General features: G+C 41.7%; 1 protein-coding gene across 1 annotated transcript in view; it reads right to left on the bottom strand.

The window, feature by feature from the left end:
- The window catches only part of MYO3B (myosin IIIB), a 463,809-nt gene that overhangs the window by 400,057 nt on the left and 42,176 nt on the right, over window positions 1-21,576 (bottom strand). The window contains exon 6 of the mRNA XM_089690537.1: window positions 5,125-5,270. Coding sequence (XP_089546663.1) covers window positions 5,125-5,270 — 146 coding nt within the window. The remainder of the gene's footprint in view (window positions 1-5,124; window positions 5,271-21,576) is intronic.

Here is a 21,576-nt window from a genome sequence, read left to right on the forward strand (position 1 = left end):
AAAACTCCTCGTACAAGCTTAAACTAGTGCTCGGCCAGACACTGATAGAAGTCACAAGACTGCTATATACTGCTGATGAGAAAAAGTATTTAGCAGCTTATATTTACTAAAATAATTTCATTTCTATGTTGTGTGTACTGTGGGAGACCAAATATAGTAAATGCAGGGTCCTGGGTTTAGTAACACTTTAAGTAAAGGCAATAGGGTTTTCTGTCTTCTGGTATAAGAAGTCTTATGGAGGATCCTCTGCAAGAAAGAGAGATGTGGGTACCTGTTGAGTGGACTAGGTGTTGTGATATAGACTAGCCTGGCTCTGACAAGTTGGCCCTTTAGGTTAGAGTGTGCAAGGGTTTCTGTGCCGGCTAGTCAGCCTTGTTTTAGTGGGATATTTTATTCCTGGTTGGGAATCTGGGGAGCTCCAACTGGACAGGACAGGAGGATGCTGAGTGGTACTGGGGCTAAAAGTAGAACTAAAGGCAAAACTTTTTTTTTTCCATTTTGTATAAAGGGAGGGGAGGGTTATAACCCCTGTCATTGGGGAGAATTCCCCTCACTTTCTGTCCCATAGCCAAAACAGGAAGTGAGAGGGAATCCCTGCAAATTAAGGGAATCTCTTGTGGCCCCCTGTGTCACCAGAAATAGTGTCCCCATTGGAAATATTTCCCCTCTGTTACTGTTCTGGGGTTAGCCCAAAATGTGGGATTTTCTTTTACTTTCACTTTCAATGATACTGGTAAACAGGACAAATAGAGAGGAGCAGTAGTAGCAATAAAGCCTGACAGGTATTATAATCCATCTCTACTAAGCCTAAAATGAAAACAAGTTTGTCATTCGTTATACTTTAAAAAGAAATTCCACTTTTGTTGGGAAAATGATTCCCCTGCGGGTGATCAATGTTCATTGCAAAGATTTTAAGAAATGTTGCAGATTCCTACCTGTTTCTGCCCTGAAGAAAAAGCTGTTTGTTTCACTTCGTGTCTTTGGATACTGCATGTGAGAGGGAGTAACTATTTCATTTTAATCAGCTAGTGCATTTCAGGGTTCTGATGAAAAAAGTTGCATGGTCTGCATCCCTTTAGAAGTGGTTAACTTTTAGTGAGTATTTCATATATTTGTTGCAGTGGATGCCTAAAATCTGACTTGTATCTTAGTGCAGAGTTCTTCACAGAAGCAGGAAAGGACATTTCTGGGGGCTTTCTGTACACCAACTGTGTACAGAACGCCTATTTGCCATGTTACATTGAATTTTACAGAAAATCATAGCACTGCAGATTGGAGAGGAAATTACATTTTTAATAACATTATATTACAATATGGCTTATGTATTAATTGTATATACTATATCTTTTTTTATTTGCTATATTTTTTTACCATGAAAGTGAAGTTTCCCTTTAAGCTATTCCCTCCAGGGACCAGAAGAAGAAGAATCCTGAGTTTGAGAATATATCTCTAGCAGCCCTGAACTGAGTTATGAGATGAACAGAGTTGCCTAGTGTTTTCTGCTCTACTGAAGGTTGCCACCATAGCATCAGGGGTGTCCAACCTGTGGCCCAAGATGGCTATGACTACGGTACACAAAATACACAAATTGTCAATCCTAAACTTTTGTAAAAACGCATTTACATTTAGTGAACACATGCGGCCGAAGTAAAATTTGAAAACTTGTGTCTCTTTACTGGATTTTTTATCTTCACGAAGAAAAATCTCCCACTCTTCACAATCCTGCCTTATTCATGTCATCAGTTTTCTGTGGTATCTATATTTGTGAACAACTATTTTCAAGGATGAAGCACATGAAAACCAAAATTAGAACCAAAATATCTGTTGAGCACCTTGAGAATTCATTAAGAATTGCTACTACATCCATCCAACCAGATATTGATGCATTAGTTTATTAACCGCCTCTCGCCATATAGTAATATGATGGACGCAAGGCGGTTCTCTTGTTCTGGGAGGACGTCATATGACGTCCTGCCATTCTAACTGCACATGCGCGGCTCCGGGAGCGCGCAGTGTGGCGATCGGCATTGTGCCATGTCCCTCGGACACAGCGGATCACCGATCCACGGAAAGAGCCGAAGATGTCGGCTCGGTCATGTGATCAGCTGTGTCCAATCACAGCTGATCACATGTAAACAGGGAAATGCCGGTTATCGGCATTTCTCTCCCCACGAGCTGTCACGCTGACAGCTCGTGAGGAGAGGACAGCCAGTAATCGGCATTCCTCGGAGGGGACATGTACACAGATCATCAGGGCACTGATGATCAGTGTGCCCTGATGATCTGTGTAGCCCCAGCAGTGCCACCTGTCAGTGTCCATCAGTGCCAGCTCTCAGTGCTCATCCATGCCACCTGCCAGTGCCCATCAGTGCCACATCAATGCCACATATCAGTGCCTACCAGTGCACATCAATGCCACATATCAGTGCCCATCTGAGCTGCCTTTCAGTGCCACCTATCAGTGCTGCCAATCAGTGCCACCTATCAGTGCCAGTCAGTGCCGCCTATCAGTGTGCATCAGTGCCACCTGTCAGTGCCCGTCAGTGCTGCCTATCAGTGCCGCCTAACAGTGCCAGTCAGTGCCACCTAACAGTGCCAGTCAGTGCCGCCTATCAGTGCCAGTCAGTGCCGCCTATCAGTGCCACCTGTCAGTGCCGCCTATCAGTGCCATATATGAGTGCTGCCTTTCAGTGCCCATCAGTGATGCCTGTCAATGCCCATCAGTGCCACCTACCAGTGCCTCCTCATCAGTGCCCATCAGTACCACCTATCAGTATCCATCAGTGCAGCCTATCAGTGCAGCCTCATTTGCGCACATCAGTGAAGGAGAAAAATCACTTATTTACAAAATTTTATAACAAAAACTAAGAAAACAATTTTTTTTTTCAAAATTTTCAGTGGTTTTTGGTTTGTTTAAGAAAAAATAAAAAACCCAGAGGTGATTAAATACCACCAAAATAAAGCTCTGTCACAAACAAATGATAAAACATTTCATATAGGTACATTGTTGCATGACCGAGCAATTGTCATTCAAAGTGCAACAGCACTGATAGCTGGAAATTGGCCTGGGCAGGAAGGGGGTATAAGTGCCCTGTAGGCTAGTGGTTAAAAACAGTGTCAAATATCACGCTAGTTTTATGTTGCCCTCTTTTACTTTCAGAATAAAAAAATTTGCAAAAAATGAAGTTTTATTACTCAGATAGGAACATTATCTATATCAGTGTTTCTCAACCTTTTTTCAATCAAGGCACCCTTTAAAATTATGGACAGTCCCGAGGCACTCTCTAAAATTCTGGACAATCTTGATTCACCCCATTTTAGAATGGGGTGCCTCAAGACTGTCCATAATTTTAAAGGGTGCCTCGGGACTGTCCATAATTTTAAAAGGGCACCCCATTCTAAATGTAAAAAACTATTCTAATAGTTTTATATAACACAGCAACATCTACACACATAGGACACGCACCACCAGAGGTGATTTATTCTTCCAAAGCAAATACACTTTTGCACACTGGTACTGAGTAGTATTCTAGTGTTTCCTTCTCCCTCAGTTTTCTCCATCACTGAGCTAATGTGACCCCAGCACTGAAGGCGAGGGGCAGGGGAAGGTCAAACGAGAATGCTGTGCAGGTAGCTGACATCCTTCTTCTCAACTGATGATGCCATTGGTTGTCAGGACACTGATGGCAAGAAGGTCATAAATGGTGCGCAATGAAAATCTGCGACTTTGTGTAATTAAAAGGCAGGCTTGTTCCACCCGCTGGCTTGTGTACAAGTTTTAGGCAATTTTTAGACATTTTGCCAAGGCACCCCTGAAGAAACCTCAAGGCACCCTGGTTGAGAAAGGCTGATCTATATTATGGATCGTTAACTTGTGAACTGCCCCATTTTTTCTGCTCATCAGCTATCTTTATTGTTAGTGTATTTTTTGTGTGACCCAAGACAATTCCTCTTCTTCCAATGTGGCCCAGGAAAGACAAACCGTTGGACACCCCTGGTCTTCATGATGACAGTGCCAGGAGTACAGCTAACCCAGGAAGGTAAAGGCAGACTGGGCTCCTGTTCATTGTTGCTTATGTTACGTATTGCCACCATTGTCCATGTGTTGTCATGACTGGCAGTTTAATGCCAATTGAAACAACTGCTCATTTCTTGCAATCGTTTTGTCACAATTGCTGCAATTGTACTGTAGTTCCCCAACAAAACCTCAATCGAAGGAGGTTAATAAAGAACAGCAAAAAGACATTCAAGGGAGGTAACTTTTTTCCCCCTAACGACTCTGTAAAGATACCTGTAACTAGAGTTCTGCTTTAAATATTATGATAACCAACAATGTTCACATTTTCAGTAACTTATAACATCCAATCATAAATCATATATGATTAATTTGCCTAAATTAACAAAAAATCGGTTGCTATGGTTTAATGCACTTTGCATCATTGTTGTTTGCACTAATAAATATGCGCGAGATTCATCTAATAAACAAACAATGAAGAAAACAGCAGTATAACCTATAAAATGTAATCACAAGCAAGCCTTCATCAATCTGAAACATTATGTTGCTAATTGTTGATTGTTTGCTGTGGGTTGAATACACTGAGCCTTATTTACCAAATTAAATTGTAGCTGTCTGTATTGTACCAACAACAAATTAAATTTATAGTTTATGACCTGACCCATTGTTTTCCCACGCAGGTTTGAATCTGAATGAAACAGTCCTTGCCCCCCCAAAATGTCCTGGTCCTTAGAATATTACAGCTATGAACTACACTACATTATTGCTCTTAGAACTTGATTAAAAATCTAAATGAATTTCTGGTAACCATTTATTTCTTCAGCTTCAGATACACAGTATGTCTTTGTTGCAGAAGTGTACAGAAATAATAGTAGTCTATGTTCCAAGACTCTCATCCAACTGATTTCTGCCATTGAACGCCAAAGATAAACTACAGAAGAGGATTATGGGAAACAGCATTCAAATATGCCATGAACATGTCAATTTATTACTTCCTATCTGTTTTGTTATTGGCTTCTTCATCTATTTTAATACAAAGTGAATTTTTGAATGTATTTCTAAGCATGACTGACTACCCAATGAATCAAGAGAGCCATCTTGTGGCATACCTGGGAATCTTGAACAGAGCTTTGACTGGATGCATGGAAGACAAAGGCGGGTCTCCATCAGCCAATTCAATGGCTGTAATCCCCAGGGACCAGACATCACAGCGCACATCATACGAGTAATCATACTGCTGTTCACAGGCTATGACCTATTGAAGAGATGAAAGGACGGAGTTACAGGCGTTTTGTAACATGAAGTGTGCATGTCACAGCTGTACATGTGGGAATTCAGCTTGTTTTAATCTACAGTGAACCCGCTGCTTGCTATTAGATGGTGGTATATACAGTACAAATAATATACTTACATATATAGTAACAGATAGATTTGTGGGAATCACATATGTATTATGTGTTTATATACAGTGTATATATATAGATATATATATATCTATATATATACACACACACAGACATACACATGGTGTGTAAATATACAGTGTGTATATATATATATATATATATATATATATATATACACAGTTGCAAGAAAAAGTATGTGAACCCCTTGGGATTACGTGGAGTTTTGCATGAATTGGGCATAAAATGTGCTCTGAACGTCATCTAAGTCACAACAATAGAAGAACACAGTCTGCAGAACATAATACTACACAAACATTAGATGTTGCCATGGTTTAATTGCACATAACATGTAAACATTAACAGTGCAGGGAGGAAAAAGTATGTGAACCTTTGGACCTAATAACTGGTTGACCCTCCTTTGGCAGCAATAACCTCAACCAAACATTTCCTGTAGTTGCAGATCAGACCTGCACAACGATCTGGAGTAATTTTGGACCACTCCTCTTCACAAAACTGTTTCAGTGTAGCAATATTCTTGGGATGTCTGGTGTGAATCGCTCTCTTAAGGTCATGCCACAGCATTTCAATCGGGTTGAGGTCAGGACTCTGACTGGGCCACTCCAGAAGGCGTATTCTGTGCTGTTGCAGCCATTGTTTTGTTGAATTACTTGTATGCTTTGGGTCATTGTCCTGTTGCATCACCCATCCTCTGCGGAGCTGCAGTTGGCGGACAGATGGTCGTACGTTTTCCTGCAAAATGTCTTGATAAACTCTGGAATTCATTTTCCCATCAATGACAACAATCCGTCCAGGCCCTGAGGCAGCAAAGCAGCCCCAAACCATGATGCTCCCTCCGCCATGTTTTACAGTGGGGATGAGGTTTTGATGTTGGTGTGCTGTGCCTTTTTTTCTCCACACATAGTGTTGTGTGTTCTTCCCAAACAACTCAATCTTGGTTTCATCTGTCCACAGTATATTTTGCCAGTAGTGCTGTGGAACATCCAGGTGCTCTTTTGCAAACTTCAAACGTGCTGCAATATTCTTTTTGGACGGCAATGGCTTCCTCCGTGGTGTCCTCCCATGTACTCCGTTCTTGTTTAATGTTTTCCTTATTGTAGATGTGTCAACAAAAATGTTAGCATGTGCCAGAGATTTCTGTAGGTCTTTAGCTGACACTCTGGGATCCTTCTTTACCTCATGCAACATTCTGCGCTGTGCTCTTGCAGTCATTTATACAGGACGACCACGCCTAGGGAGAGTAGCAACAGTGCTAAACTTTCTCCATTTGTAGACAGTCTGTCTTATCGTGGACACATGAACATCAAGGCTTTTGGAGATACTTTTGTAACCCTTTCCAGTTTCATGCAAGTCAACAATTCTTGATCGTAGGTCTTCTGAGAGCTCTTTTCTGTGAGGCATGGTTCACGTCAGACAGTGCTTCTTTAAAAAAGTAAACCCAAAACAGGTGTGTGTTTTTTAAGGGCAGGACAGCTGTCAGCAACACATTCAATATCATCACACTGATTGGAGTCAAGGTTGGCTCACTCCTGGCTCCAATGAGCTCTGGGAGAAGTCATTAAGCTAGGGCCTCACATACTTTTTCCTCCCTGCACTGTGAATGTTTACATGTTATGTGCAATTAAACCATGGCAACATCTAATGTTTGTGTAGTATTATGTTCAGCAGACTGTGTTCTTCTATTGTTGTGACTTAGATGACGTTCAGAACACATTTTATGCCCAATTCATGCAAAACTCCACGTAATCCCAAAGGATTCACATACTTTTTCTTGCAACTGTATATATTAATTTTTAATACAGTGCTCAGCATAAATGAGTACAGCCCTTATGAAAATGTTTTAATCAATATTTCAATGAACAACTTCCAAAATGTTGGAATTCTAAAACATTTGTTTAGCTCGTTACATGAAAGTAAGGTTAATTATATAACTTAGATTACAAAATCTTCAGTTTTACTCAAATTAGTTGATGCAAAAATGAATACACCCCACAACAAAAATTACTACATCTAGTATATTGTATGACCTCCATGATTTGTAAGGACAGCAGCAAGTCTTCTAGGAATGGAATGAACAAGCTGGCGACATTTCAACATCTATATTTTCCATTCTTTAAGAATGACCTCTTTTAGAGCCTGGATGCTGGATGGAGAGTGATGTTCAACTTGTCTCTTCAGAATTCCCCATAGTGTTCAATTGAGTTCAGATTAGGAGACATAATTGGCCACTGAATCACTTTCACCCTGTTCTTCTTCAGAAATGCAACAGTGGCCTTAGATGTGTGTTTTGGATCAATGTCATATTGGAAAAGTGCACGATGACCAAGGGCACGGAGTGATGGTAGCATCTTCTCTTTTAATATAGAGCAGTACATCTGTGACTTACCATCAAGGAAATGCAGCTCCCTGACACCAGCAGCAATCATGCAGCCCCACAGAAGGACACTGTCACCACCATGTTTCATTGCGGGCACCATGCATTTTTCTTTGTACTCCTCATCTTTGCGACACCATACAGTTTTGAAGCCATCAATTCCAAAAACAGTTATCTTGGTCTCATCACTCCAGAGTACAGAGTCCCAGTAGTCATCTTCTTTTTCAGCATGGGCCCTGGCAAATTCTAGGTGGACTTTTTTTGTTTCACGGGAAGCAATCACCCCAGTTTGGCTTTCTACTTCTTTAGCTAACTGCAGTGAACTTGCATGGCGATTTTCATCAACCCTTCTCATCAGAAGACACTCCTGTTGAGGTGCTAACTTCCATGGACAGCCGGGACATCTCTGTGAGATGGTTGCAGTTCCATCTTTGTTAAATTTCTGTATCACTTCTACTACAGTATTCTGACTGATAAGTAAAGCTTTGCCGACAACATGAAATGGGAAGGGGTTTTCTTTGTTAAGTAACGCCCTTTATAGTCCACTATCTGCTGGACACCTGTGTAATGAACAATTAGACTCACCTGTAGTTGAATTCTTGTTAATTAGGATTTTGTTGTCAAAAATTTAGCTTTGCTCCCAAGACTTTCATTGGGGTGTATTCATTTTTGCAACATGGTCTTGAATGAATTAGTTTGGAAAAATATGTTTTTGTGTGTGCAAATTAACAAATCTTGTTTACAATCAATGGCCCGCATTTGTGAAAGTATTTTGTAGGATAGTGTTTCTTAGAAAATGTTGATTCTGAAAGGAAAGTAAAGGTTTTCTGACAAATCCATTGGGGTGTACTCATTTATGCTGAGCACTGTATATATATATGTCTAAAAATAATTTAATACAGGTATTTAAATAGCACCGACAATTCACGCAGTGTTTTACTTACTACTTATTAACATCAGTCACTGAACTCAGAGGCCCCAGAGTCTAAGGTCCCTTTTCCACATGCGTACATACACTTACACACGCTAGGGCCATACATGCTAGGGCCATGAATGCTATTTATTCACATAATTTCTTGCCCTCAAGACGTTTACAGTCTAAGACCCCTATCTCCTATGCATACATGCACACTGTCACGGAAACAACCATGACTTGGGCTCCTGGTGGGGCCTGGGGGCCAAACTCCTTCAGACCGACTTTGGACCCAGTACTAAGGAGACCCCTTTATTGATGATAGGAGGAACTTTTTCCCTAAGGGGGTTATACATATCACTTCCCTGGGTACCTGGCTGTAGTTTGATGGAGATACCCAGTGGGGGTGTCAAGCAGTCTGTCACACACACATATGAGTGTTAATTTAGAAAGGAGCCAATTACCCTACCAGCATATCTTAGGGCTGTGGAAGAAAACCAGAGGACCCAGAGTAACTCACACAAGCACAGGGAGAACATGAAAACTCTATGATGATAGTGTCTTGACCAGGGTAAGAAACTGGACCCCCAGTGCTAAACCACCACAAAAGTGCTAAACACTAAGCCACCATATTGTCATTTCATGTACACACTCATAACTCTAAATGAAACATTAATTCTTCTAAACTTTATTGAAAGTGACTCTGTCATCATAATGTTTTAATATCCCTGCAAAGGAAAATAAAAATACTTACCTCATCATTGTGCAATGACTTTGATATTCACTTTCTTGAAGAACCATGAGTCTGTAAGGTCTGAGCTCAGCTAGAGGATTTTCCACAGAACTGTACTGTGGATGGAGGGAATCTCTACACCCCATCCTCCACAGTAAGGAAGTTCAAGCATGTGATCAAACCCTGCCACAGTCCACCCAAATGGAGAAAAATGTGAAATATGCACAAAGCTTGGTGAAATAATTCTCACTAGTGCTGACCACATAACAGCAATACCCAAACAGCAATGTCACTAAAGACTTACACACTGCAGGGGACATTTCTAAGCCCTTTTGACTCATGGGGCCCTAGATGCCACTACCGCAGCAATATGTAGCAAATGTCTTTCAGAAATTCATGTAACTGTATTTCTTGACTTATATGAGTGTCCGTAGACTGGAAAAGACTGCATGGATATACTGTATTCAAGTGAATTAAAAAAAATGTGAGATTCACCATTTTTCTTTATTTGTAAACTGATTCACTCATGTGACTGATGTCTCTGCACAGGTCATATGACCAGACCATTTTAAAAAAGGCAAGGTTTTCTACTGTTTCCATAACATTTAATTAGAACACATATGTACACTATAGAATCATAGTTAACCCATTGCTGTCTATAATTTATAATAATTACTACTGAAAAGCTAGGAAGGGAGGCATGAAAGGAAGGGAGGGGTGGGTGGAAGGAAGGGAGGGGTGGAAGGAAGGAAGGGAGGGGTGGGTGGAAGGGAGGGGTGGAAGGAAGGGGTGGATGGAAGGAAGGAAAGGAGGGGTGGGTGGAAGAAAGGAAGGGTGGAAGGAAGAGAGGGAGGGGTGGGTGGAAGGAAGGGAGGAAGGGGTGGAAGGAAAGAAGGGAGGAAGGGAGGGGTGGAAGGGAGGAGTGGAAGGAAGGAAGGTGGGGGGTGGGTGGGTGGAAGGAAGGGAGGGGTGGGTGGGTGTAAGGTAGGCTGGACTCATGTGAAAAATACTCTCATTCAAATGCATCAGAGCTGTCGGCCACTGTATTCAGTTTCCCATCCACACATCCTTTGAAGCTGCACGGACTGGAGTGTGAGAGGGCACAGGGGGAGGCAGAGCAGATCCAACCTTTCTCCCCTCTTCTCTTATTGGTGCGAAGGATGGAGGGAGGGGCTGGGCATTGAGAAGAACACAGCGGCGGTGGGAGGGAGAGGGGGCAGGGGGGCAGAAAGAAAACTGAGCCATCAGGTATGTTCTTTGCAGAGGTGGGGGCGGTGACAAGCAGCGATCTCCTGCATTGCTTTCAATAAAGCAGCTGGAAGCCGCTACTCCTCCTCTCACTCCTGCGGCTTCCAGTTGGTTCATTGAAAGCCATACAGGAGATCACTGCTTGTCACTGCCTCCACCACCACCCCTCCCACACACCCCTAGTACCAGCACTGCTCGCCGCCCCCACCTTATTTCCACTCACGGGCGAGTGGAAATTTTGAGGGCTGCAGGGATGTTGGCAACTCTCCTCTGGGGGGGTTCAGACCCCCCTGACTTCCCCCTTATCTACGCTCCTGCTGCAAGGGGTGGGGTGCACACTGTGATGTCATGTTGCCGTGATGACCACCCTGCTCAGCGGTGGATCTGTCATTGCGGGCTGGCGGTCTGGAAGGGAACGCTGCAGGGGGCGTTCTCGGACCGCCGTTTAGTGACCACTGATCTATAGGATCATGGACCACTATGGGGTCTATTTAATGAGTTTCACTCAAGATTCACACACCTTTCACACAAGAGTTACATATTTTTTCACCTGAAACTATGAATCTTGAGTGATGGTGTGTGAATCTTGCATGTAACATTGATAAATAGACCCCTATACATCCTATAAAGTCATGTAAGGGTATTTAGAACAGGGGTGCTATTTATCTTTATATGTTTCCTTTCAATAAATACTACCTTAAGAGCCTAGATAGTCCAAAAATTAATAGAGAATAAGAACTGAATCTATTTTGCTGATACAGTTGTTCAGCACTGAAAATCAGGAAATTGTCTAAGAACAAAAGCTTCCAGAGATACTGGGGGTTATTTACTAAAACTGGGGAGTGCAAAATCTGATGCAGCTCTGCATAGAAATCAGTCAGCTTCCAGGTTTTATTGCCAACGCTTAACCCCTTGACGCCGACGGCACACAAATATGCGGCCTCAGGGAACTGGGCTTTTTTCCATGGGGCCGCATATTTGTGTACCTGTCCTTGTGCTGGGAGCGCGCCACGGAGAGCCCCGGGTCTCGTTCTAACGATCAGGACCCGGGACTTCCGATTCCGTGTCACGTGATCGCTGTGATAGCCTCTGATTGGTTATCACAGTGATCATTTACTGTGCAGCTCGGCCCCCTTGTTTTTTCTCTCTCTATGAATGGAGAAGAGAGATAAAAAAATTTTTGAAAAAAAAAAAAAAAAGATAAATGTAGCAGGCTCCTTGTACAAGAGGATTCAGAAGGAATCACATGTTCAGCAGTCGGTCCTTCCTCTCTCACCCCTATTTGTAAAACCTGGGCATTCTGCCAAGTTCATGACTCATCCACTACACAGCAAAGAACGCTGGGAAGGGGAGGCAGCAGGAAGTGAAGGGGAGAACAGAGAGACACGAGGCTGGAGAAAAGACAGGGACACGTGGAGCCCGTCCAAGCAGAGGAGGAGGCACTACAGCACTCAGCGCGGATAGAGGGACCCTGCTGTGTGTTCAGAGTCTGGTGAGCTGTCCCACTGGAGAGAGTAAGACACACCATTTACACGTTGCATATAGACTGGGACATCCGCACCCCACTGCTGGGATCTCACCCATCTGGGGCCCTGTGCAAGCCACAGATCCCCCTGCCTGCTTTGTCCCTCACCACCAGTGTAATTGAGACTGTCTGCCCCGGGGACTGACACATACTGGGAGATTGCATCCTGCGACTGCTCCTGGTCTTGGGGTGCTTTGTGTTGCTTTTAGACACTGAGGTTGGACCCTCTCAGCCCAGAAACCTAGTGAAATCTGATGTAACCCACACCAGCTGAAACTCCAAAGAAGCCTTCAGCTGCTATTTACTTCATTATAAGGACTTAACGTGCACCAACTAGAGCTCCACCGTTACAAGGACTGAAGTGGGGGAATCTGGCTTAGAAGCTTTATTAGAGGTACCTCTTTATTGCATTCTGTTCTGACTCTGAGGTGATTTTTGGCTAACGCCCCTCAGAAGCAGAATCATACACCGGTGTGGGTAATACATTTCATTGATAGAGCATAAGTAAGTTTATTTGTTTGATATCAGTTGTATTGTGCTTAAAGTGCGACTCTGCCATCAGGAGATTTTTGGCTGTGAAGCCCTCTAGTGGCAGACCAAATTTACTGCATTGCATAAAAGAAGAAAAGTAAGTTTTGAAGTTGAAAGGGGAACCCCACCCCTCTACACTTCATTTCATTCTCCATAAAATTGTTCTTGTTTCATTTAACCCTGTGTCAGCAAATTTCTTGGCGGGGTATTTTCTATTCATTACCAGTTGTGCCAGAGGGATTGAGTTTGCTTAGGGTTGGATCTATTGAGCGCAGGACCCATAATATATTCCAGCTTGTCCCAAGGGGCAGTGCTACATAAATAAATAAATATTAAAAAATAAAAGAAAAAATAAAGAAAAATACCTAGATCAAGGTTTGATCTAGTTCAGTACCAGGGTTAGTGTTTGGGTCAAGGTCAGGGTCAAAGATCAGGGTCAAAGGTCAGGATTTAAAAAAAAATTTGTATCAGTGTCAGTTAGCGTTAATGTCAGTGTGTTTTAGGTAAAAAGACAAAAACAAAATGCGCACTATTGTTTCTTGGCTGTACTACGGGTACAAACAACAAATAACATACACATATATGGTATCGCTGCGATCGTCAATAGCTGGAGAATTTATTTTGGGTTGTTCAATGGAGGTAGGTTATGGCCGTAACAAGAAACACACAGCTAAATAAAAAAAACTATTTTTTTTTACTATTTTGGGCCAGTTTTCCTTTGAGAGTAAAAAAAAAGTAGGAGCTATCCATTACCATTTACCACCAAATGAAAGCCCAATTTGTCCTGAAAAAAACAAGGTATAATCCACCTGGATGTATAAAGTAGTTGTAATGATATGTACGGTTTTACTAACACATGTCAACGTTGCAGAATTGTGCTTAGCCATTAGATTTGGTTTACCCTTAGGCGTGAAGGGGTTAACTGAACAAGCTGAATTAGAAGCAGTTTGGCTACCATGTACAGTTGCCCCAAATTCTGAGTGCACACATTTTAGTAAATTTCCCCCACTGTGTGTCAAAATTAGCAACTACAGCCAGTGCTAAAGGGGGAAAGGGCGAAATTCCCCCAAGTCCTCTGCCAGAAGGAGCCCCACCACTACTTAAAAATGCAAGGCAAGCAATATGTTTGATCACAACACAGAAATGCATGCCAGAACCCACCAGAAATTTTCATTCCCTGTGCTGCACACTGGTTGAATCTCGTTGGAAAGGCTGCTGCCTCTTGCTGTGTTGATGCTGTCAGTTATTTTGGATTCATACAGAGGTCCTTTCTTCTGCTTCAACATACAGATGGGCAAAGCTAATGAAGTCTTTGGAAGGAGATAAAAGAGCACGGACTGTGAAGTCCCTGTCAGACACTCACTAGCCGGCAAGAGCTACTGAAGCCCTCATAGATGGATACAACTGAATTCAAATTCCCTCAGAGATGTTGAAAGTGACTTGGAGCAAACACCTGAGGCAAGATATGGAGCTCAGACATCGGCTAACAACATGGTCTGTCTTGAAAATGTTCTGATCTGGCCAAGATCTTAAGTCTCGAACTGTTCAACAGCAAAAATAAAGCTGACCTGAAGAAAGTGGTGGACATAATGTATTCTCTAGAAAAGTCTGAAATCACTTTGGTATGGAGGTGGATGCCAGAAACTTCTGTAGCTACACAGACTTCAAAGCAACTGCAGACAGGCCAAGACAAACAAAAGTTATGATCTGAATCCAACATCAATCTCAGAGGAAGTTGTCCTCAAGAAATGATATTCAGATTTTGAACCTTCAATTTCATTTTAGATCACTTGTCTGTTGCCATACATGAAAGTTAACATAGCAGTCAGTGTATGACAGTTTGTAGTTGTGGACTGAAATAAAAATTCTGGTGCCAAAACCGAAACCAAAAATTCAGGATGCACTTGGCCGAAAACCGAAACAGACATTTTATAAAAAATAAATTTAATTAATGTGGTTGGCGTTTTTGCATTGAAGTCAATGGGATGCAATTTTTCATTGAAGTCTTTGAGGATGTGATTTTGCATGAAAGTCTATGGGACTCAATTTTGCATTGAAGTCACTAGGAGGACTTTTTGCATGAAAGACTATGGGACAAAACTTTGCATGAAAGTCTATGGGGCACAATTTTGCACTGAAGTCACTAAGAGGCATTTTTGCATTGAAGTCTATGGGGACACTATATTGCATTAAAGTCTATGGGATGACTTTTTTTGCAATGAAGTCACTAGGGGGCGTTTTTGCATGAAAGTCTATTGGACGCGACTTTGCATGAGCGTCTATGGAACGCAACTTTGCATGAGAGTCTATGGGATGTAACTTTGCATGTGAGTTGCCTTGACACAGTTCTTTTATAATAAAAACAGAGAAGCCATTATCGGCACCTTTTTTCCTATCGGCAAAGTGCCGATAACACTATTTTCAGCCAAAACATTTTGTCTGCTGATAAATTGGTGCATCCCTAAATTCAAAGTCATAGGCAACATGCTGTCTACCAGATTCATAACTCCCAACTTTGTGAGCTAGGAAAGAGGGTCACATTACAGAAAAAAAGTATTTATGCAAAAGACACTTCCCTGCCATACCTTTAGTAATATGGAGGATTAATATGGAAAAAATTATTGGTTCATCCCAAATTCTTTTATTGCTACTTTTCCTTTATTTGACCATTCCAGATCCGTGCAGCTGTAGTTCATTGACAGTTTTACCAGCTCTTCAACTGAAACCCCATATGGAAGCATAGGCAGAGAGCTGGAGGAAGAGTCTGCAGAAGTCTGGCATTGCACACTCTATCCACTGATCATGGGTGCAATGCTTTGCAGGCTCCTATGAAAAAATTAATAAATGCACATTTTTTCCTGCAAAAAATATGAGCGTTTTATTTTATCTTTTTAAGATGAACTTAGCCTTTAAGATCTAGGTGCATATAAAGGACACTCCAAAGGACAGAAGAAAATACACTGGGGTTTTCAAATCTACATTCATGGATGGGAGGATGAGAAAAACAAATGTAATCATTTTGCTTTGTGGCGACATTGTTATGGGTGACGCATACCTGATTTACATTTTAATGATATGGATGATGGAATGAATATTTGTAAAACTAAATAAAATAATAAGAAGCCGCCACTAGAGACAGCAGTATTTGTAAAGTATATAAACGTAGACAGTTACTGAAACAGTAACCATTGCATGGAGCTGTGAATATAGATGCTGTACAAACAGGTTAAGCATAGAAGGAATTTTTATGAAGATTCAAAAAGACTGAATTAAACATGGTGCATGATCTGGTATTCCTGTGCATGGTTGGAATCTGTACAGACAGTACCTTTATATTGCTGTGCAAAGTTCTCTTGCATGTAAGATATATCAAAGAAAAGGGCAGGATTTACATGACGGGTTTATAAATTGTTGCCTGATAAAGTGACATTTCAGGACTATGTAAACTGTTTTTGCAGCCCTTGACTGTCACAGAGGTTCACATCAAACTGTGTACTATTTAAAGGTATCATTTGGAAAGGAATGGATATATATTGTATATGTATTCTGCTTCAACATGCAGAGGATCAATGGTGATGGGGCTATTTCAGTAAAACAGGGGTGACACATCAAGGTCATCAGGTCAGGAAGGTGCATGGTGCCACCTATTTCTATTGCTGAACATAGCATAGAATTTGATTACAGCGAATCTAACCCCAATCTATACATGTTAACAATTAGCTTTAACATGTTAATGTCATTTCAATGTTTTAATGCCATTTTATATCTGCAACTTGATGATCCTGCCATGTGGGTCATTTTTCAGGCATGTCCTGTTATGCGGTAACTGCTTCTCCCAATTGTGCTTCTGTTATCACATTGTCACATACCTTCCTAATGGGGACTATGGGGGGCATGCCGACAGAGATTGTGGAGGCATGGTCTGCCATTGTCAATAAAAGGAAGCCAGTCTGTAGGCAGGTGTAGTCTCTTTTTTCTACTGCAGGTGCCGCTCAAACCGTAACGGCACTGAAGGGGGAGAGGAAGTCTGAAGAAACTTACTCCTCTATGGTTTCCTGGGTCACTGGGAAGCAATCCAGTTGGATATCACTGTCCCATGTGACCCTGGCAGCCATCTTGGGCCAGGAAGAGTCTATTTAAGACCCTAGCTCCTGTGCTTTTGGTGCATTTTTTGTATCTTCCGCCTGTCAGGCAAAGTAACTAGCGGTAGGGAGAGGTTCCTGATGAGTAGGGACAGGATAGGGATATGCTATACTTCCTTGAATCCTCCCGCTTGGGTGCAGATCGGCCAGGCCGCATTATGACCTCTGGGACAGATGCTGTCAACATGCTTTAGAACCGCTCAGTTCTACTTTGCCGAGACGTAATGTAAGTATTCCCAAATGAGTTCCTTTCTCACTGGGCTGTTTGTATTGTTGAACTTTCTTATCAATACAAGTTGTATCAATTGCAACTGGATTCTGTGTCATCACTGGTGCCGCACCACACTGCACCCACCCAGAGGTTCAGGAACATAAGTGGGTGCATGTAGATGAGAAGTGGCTAAAAAGGACTAGAGGAAATCATCAGCACTGAGATGCACAAAAAGATTTAAAAAATATGAAAACAACATTTCATGAAAATTATAATGTAGCAATTGTTTATGATACACAAAGAGCCCGTCACACCTGTCCACTTTGGACGTAGCCATTTGAATGGGCTGCCATGCACCCTAGTGGGCAAAAAACCCACACAAAATCTAATAAATGAAAGCGGAGGACAGGAACAGTCAGGCTTAGGGTGAAAGACATAGATGATGTTGGACATCCCCCAGCCCGGAAATGTGGAGGGCTCTATTTAGTGTGCTACAGGCTCACAATGCACTGAGAAGATCACAGGGTACAGTGAAATCAGAGTAAGCATTTTCAGTATAGGAGATAAGGCTAGAGTTCAGTTTTAAAGACAGCAATACAAACACTGACTTTCTAACCCTTCCCTGCTCTGTTCATATTTAACCACATGCTTTGGCTGCAGATACACCAACTTCTTTTAAACATTTTGTTTTATACATTTTTGTGCTATCAGTTAAACACAAGAGATGAGGCAGCAGGGCCAGGCTCTGAACAAAGCAACCTGATTGAAACTTGTACACCAGACCACACCAGGATTTGGGGGCCCTGAACTAGACTATATGAAATCTAATAAGACATGCAGGAATCAGAAGGTGCCTGATACATTGTATCACTAAAGAATTAAAATGGTATAAAACCTAAAACTAAGATTGTATTATATTGAAGCTTACCAATTCTTACATGTAGTGGCTGCCTTAATTTTTCTTAATTGTTTTTAATTTCCTTCTTGTGATCTGGCCAGTAGCACACTTCCTGTCTTGGGATGTTTCCACTCTGGATGGAGGAGCAATGGAAACACTTTTGGACAGTAGCATTGTCAATCTGGGGAAAGGGTTGTGTTAGGTGCACGAACAGATATAGGAGGACTTAGCTAATGAATTAAAGTCAAACTCTAGCTTACACTTTTTATGCAGTTATAGCAACAGTTTTTTTTCTGTTGGGGAAGGTTTTACATAAAGGAGTAAAAGCTGACCATTGCTGGATAGCTTGGTCTGCTAAAGTAAGTTGAAAAATAGGAGACTTACTCGCTGGTTTACCAGGTACAAATAAAGAAAAAAAAGTCCACCAAAAGCTTTTTCCAAAATTGCACTGTGCTGAGATTAGACGGGCACCATTGAATAGAATTTGATCTCCCTTGTCATGCGATTCTGTAAAGTGTAAAAGCAGCCTAACGCTTACCCCCGAAGGGATCGCTGGAAATAAACAGGTTCTTCCATAGTAGTACAGAGGCTACCTGCGACAGATAGAATTGCATGCACACGGACAATACAGGCTCAGTCTAGGGGATGTCTTTTTAGCATTTATTACAGAGTAACCTGAAACAGGAGAGGGATTTAAGGGTCACAGGATACTCCAAAACAACAACAACTATCAATAGGAGGCCAATCTTCACACTAACTCTTCATAACTGCAGTCAGACATGAAAATCCTAAATAAGGTCTTACAGTGTCATAGGAGCTGTCCATAAATCAGCTTCCGCTGGACCAGACCAGGACTTCTGGCAGTGCCTCCAGCACTGATCCTTTACCAGCCTTCCCCAGGCCCTCAGCCCAGCTACTCCTGTGGCTCAAACTGTTGCAAAACACCTATTTCTATTCTTCTCTAGGCCCTCAACCTAACTCCTGCTGATGCCCAGACTGCAATCCTTGACTCGGTAAATCTGCCACCATGGGCAGCAGCCCCAAGAGAACTGTAACCCTCCTGGCAGTGGAAAGAACACTCTGGAATGGCCTCCTAAATATGTATCACCTCCCCAGCAACCTGCTGGATGCCGCCTTCCAGGGATTGGCTGGATCATGATAAAAATGAATGCTGGTCAGTTGACTCTCCCTGGCCTATATCCTGGAAGCTTCTTGGAGAAGCAGGTGGGAGAAATCATACACCCAGCCTGGAAACCCTGACCATACAACATCAAACAATTGCTGCTCCATTGACTGCAGTGAATCCAAAAACTAAATTTAGCCTAGCAGCCTAACTAGAGGAGGATGCTACATTACATTTTTGCTTTTTGGTTTAAATAGACTTTAACAAATTCAACCTGACTGCAGGTACATTTTAAGGGGGTTCCATAGATCAGAAAATGGGAAGGTATGTGGTGTAAATGATGATAATGGCAGCCAATAGTTTGCACAAATATGGAAAGAAGAAGACAGCTTCAAATATCAAGAATGGCCTAGATTGGCAGAATTTTTCCTCTTTTATAACAATATCAATTTTTTTATCCTTTATAGTCATCTAAGCAAAAAAGAAATGCCATTTCAGTTACCTGTATTACACGCTTATTTCTTGTACTTATTGGGACGTATTGGGAGATTTACCGAGGAAAGGCTTGCAGGCGCAGCATGAATCCTGATCATCCTCCCAACCATGAACAGTGATGATGAACACAAACCAGAACTCAAAAATTTTTAACTGCACAGGGACCCCCTGTAGTCTGCATCCACCACATTGAGGATGTTTATGTGGATGACTTTTCCTATAGACATTTTCTACAGAGTTCTGTTCTATAATGGTGAACTTACTGTTAAACTTTAGCATTTAAAAGCTGACTGAGTTCACATACAATATACTCAAATGATTGGGTCTAATTTTAGATAAATGGTGAGTAAAAGTAAACGGCCCTGGAGCTATTAACCTGAAGCTGCCCTTGAATCCCATGGTGCAGTTAGCAGACCTGTGAATTAGGCCTGATGAGTGGCAGGAGAAAACTCCCGTAATGTGCTGCAATTATCCTCTTGCAACATCATCCGATACACAGGGTGCACACTATGTTCAAAGACTACATTGAAGGCAACATGAAAGGGAAATAGAGCAGGGAGGAAACAGGTGGGCTAGACTTTCAAGGATAAAACAATGGCTTATTGAACATTAAACTGCATAATGTCAGCTCACAATCAAGAAACAAATAAATAATTCTTGAACGCTTCATTCAAAATTTTAGTTTGATAAAAAGCATCAGTGACTACAAGTATGAAGAGATATAAATATCCCCATTTGGCTAAACTAACTTAAAGAGTATAAATGAATCACCCAATGTGCCATGCTAAAACACCCAAACACAAAATCAGTGTCCACATTCAAAAATAATTCAAATACTAACAAAGACATCTCCAAAATGATAGCTTTACCAAATAGTGCTCAAAATAAATGTGAAAACAATTGTGAAAATATATCAAGAAAAGACCATCAATACATCAGTCCTTGCTCAAAATATATGCAATGATTCTCTTTCCCACAGGTGCAATTCTAAATCTCCACCACCATCAGAGAGATTAAAAATGGTTTCTCACCCTAATTTAAGACCTTTAAATATAAACACTCACAAAATGCCTAATCCCTAAAGCCAGGAACAGCTGTGTTGTGGCTCTCTTGTTCTTCTCTCTCATTTGCTCAATTCCCAGTTAAACATCAGGCCATAAAAGTATACAAAAGTAAAAGAAAATAGTGCTCTCTGTGTGATAAATGTATCCCTTTTATTGACAATGTAACCGCACTTCCACGGGTAAAAAACAGCGCAAGCATCATTACAGCTATACAGAGCAGGATGCAGCCTTCGTCTCACCACTCACTGCTCAGTTATTTATAATTCAAGGGTGTCCAGACCTGGAATGGGTATACTGGAGTTCTGGCAATTGCCAGAAGGGTTTCTTGTACAAATTCCAGTGGGGCACTTTCTGCATGTAGACATCAGTGCTACTATTACCATCTTTGGGTCTAGTCCAGGTCAACATCCAGTCATGGTGATTCTTTGAGAAATTAAAGCAAGGTAAAGTTGCATCATAATGTACCCTCAGCCAACATCTGAGGGGTGGAATCTACTCAGTTCTGACCTGACCTCAATGGGTTTCATTGGTAACTTAGCTCTTTAATTCCTAAGATGTAAGATGTTTTTCTGCAATAAGGAGGACTGACCTAGCATGATGGCCGAGTCCTACTTATTTCTTCTAATATAGGTTGCCAGGTCTTTTTTCTTTCCTGGAAATGTAGATGCAGCCAGTTAAGCCAGTTACCAGTCAACCTGTTTTCAAACTTTGTGGAGAACCCACACAAACACAAATAAATACCCACAGATTGTTCCTAGCTAAAATTGAGTCCATAACCCGACTTTGCAACTAAGGTAGTGACCATTTAGCCAGTCCACTTCCTGTGCAATAATATCCACACAAAGAAAGGGTAAATAATCGATCTGTGAAGACCACTATG

The sequence above is a fragment of the Staurois parvus genome, unplaced genomic scaffold (assembly GCF_062004578.1).
Source record: "Staurois parvus isolate SC_StPar_1 unplaced genomic scaffold, SC_StPar_1.0 ptg000530l, whole genome shotgun sequence".
NCBI classification, from domain to species: Eukaryota; Metazoa; Chordata; class Amphibia; order Anura; family Ranidae; genus Staurois; species Staurois parvus.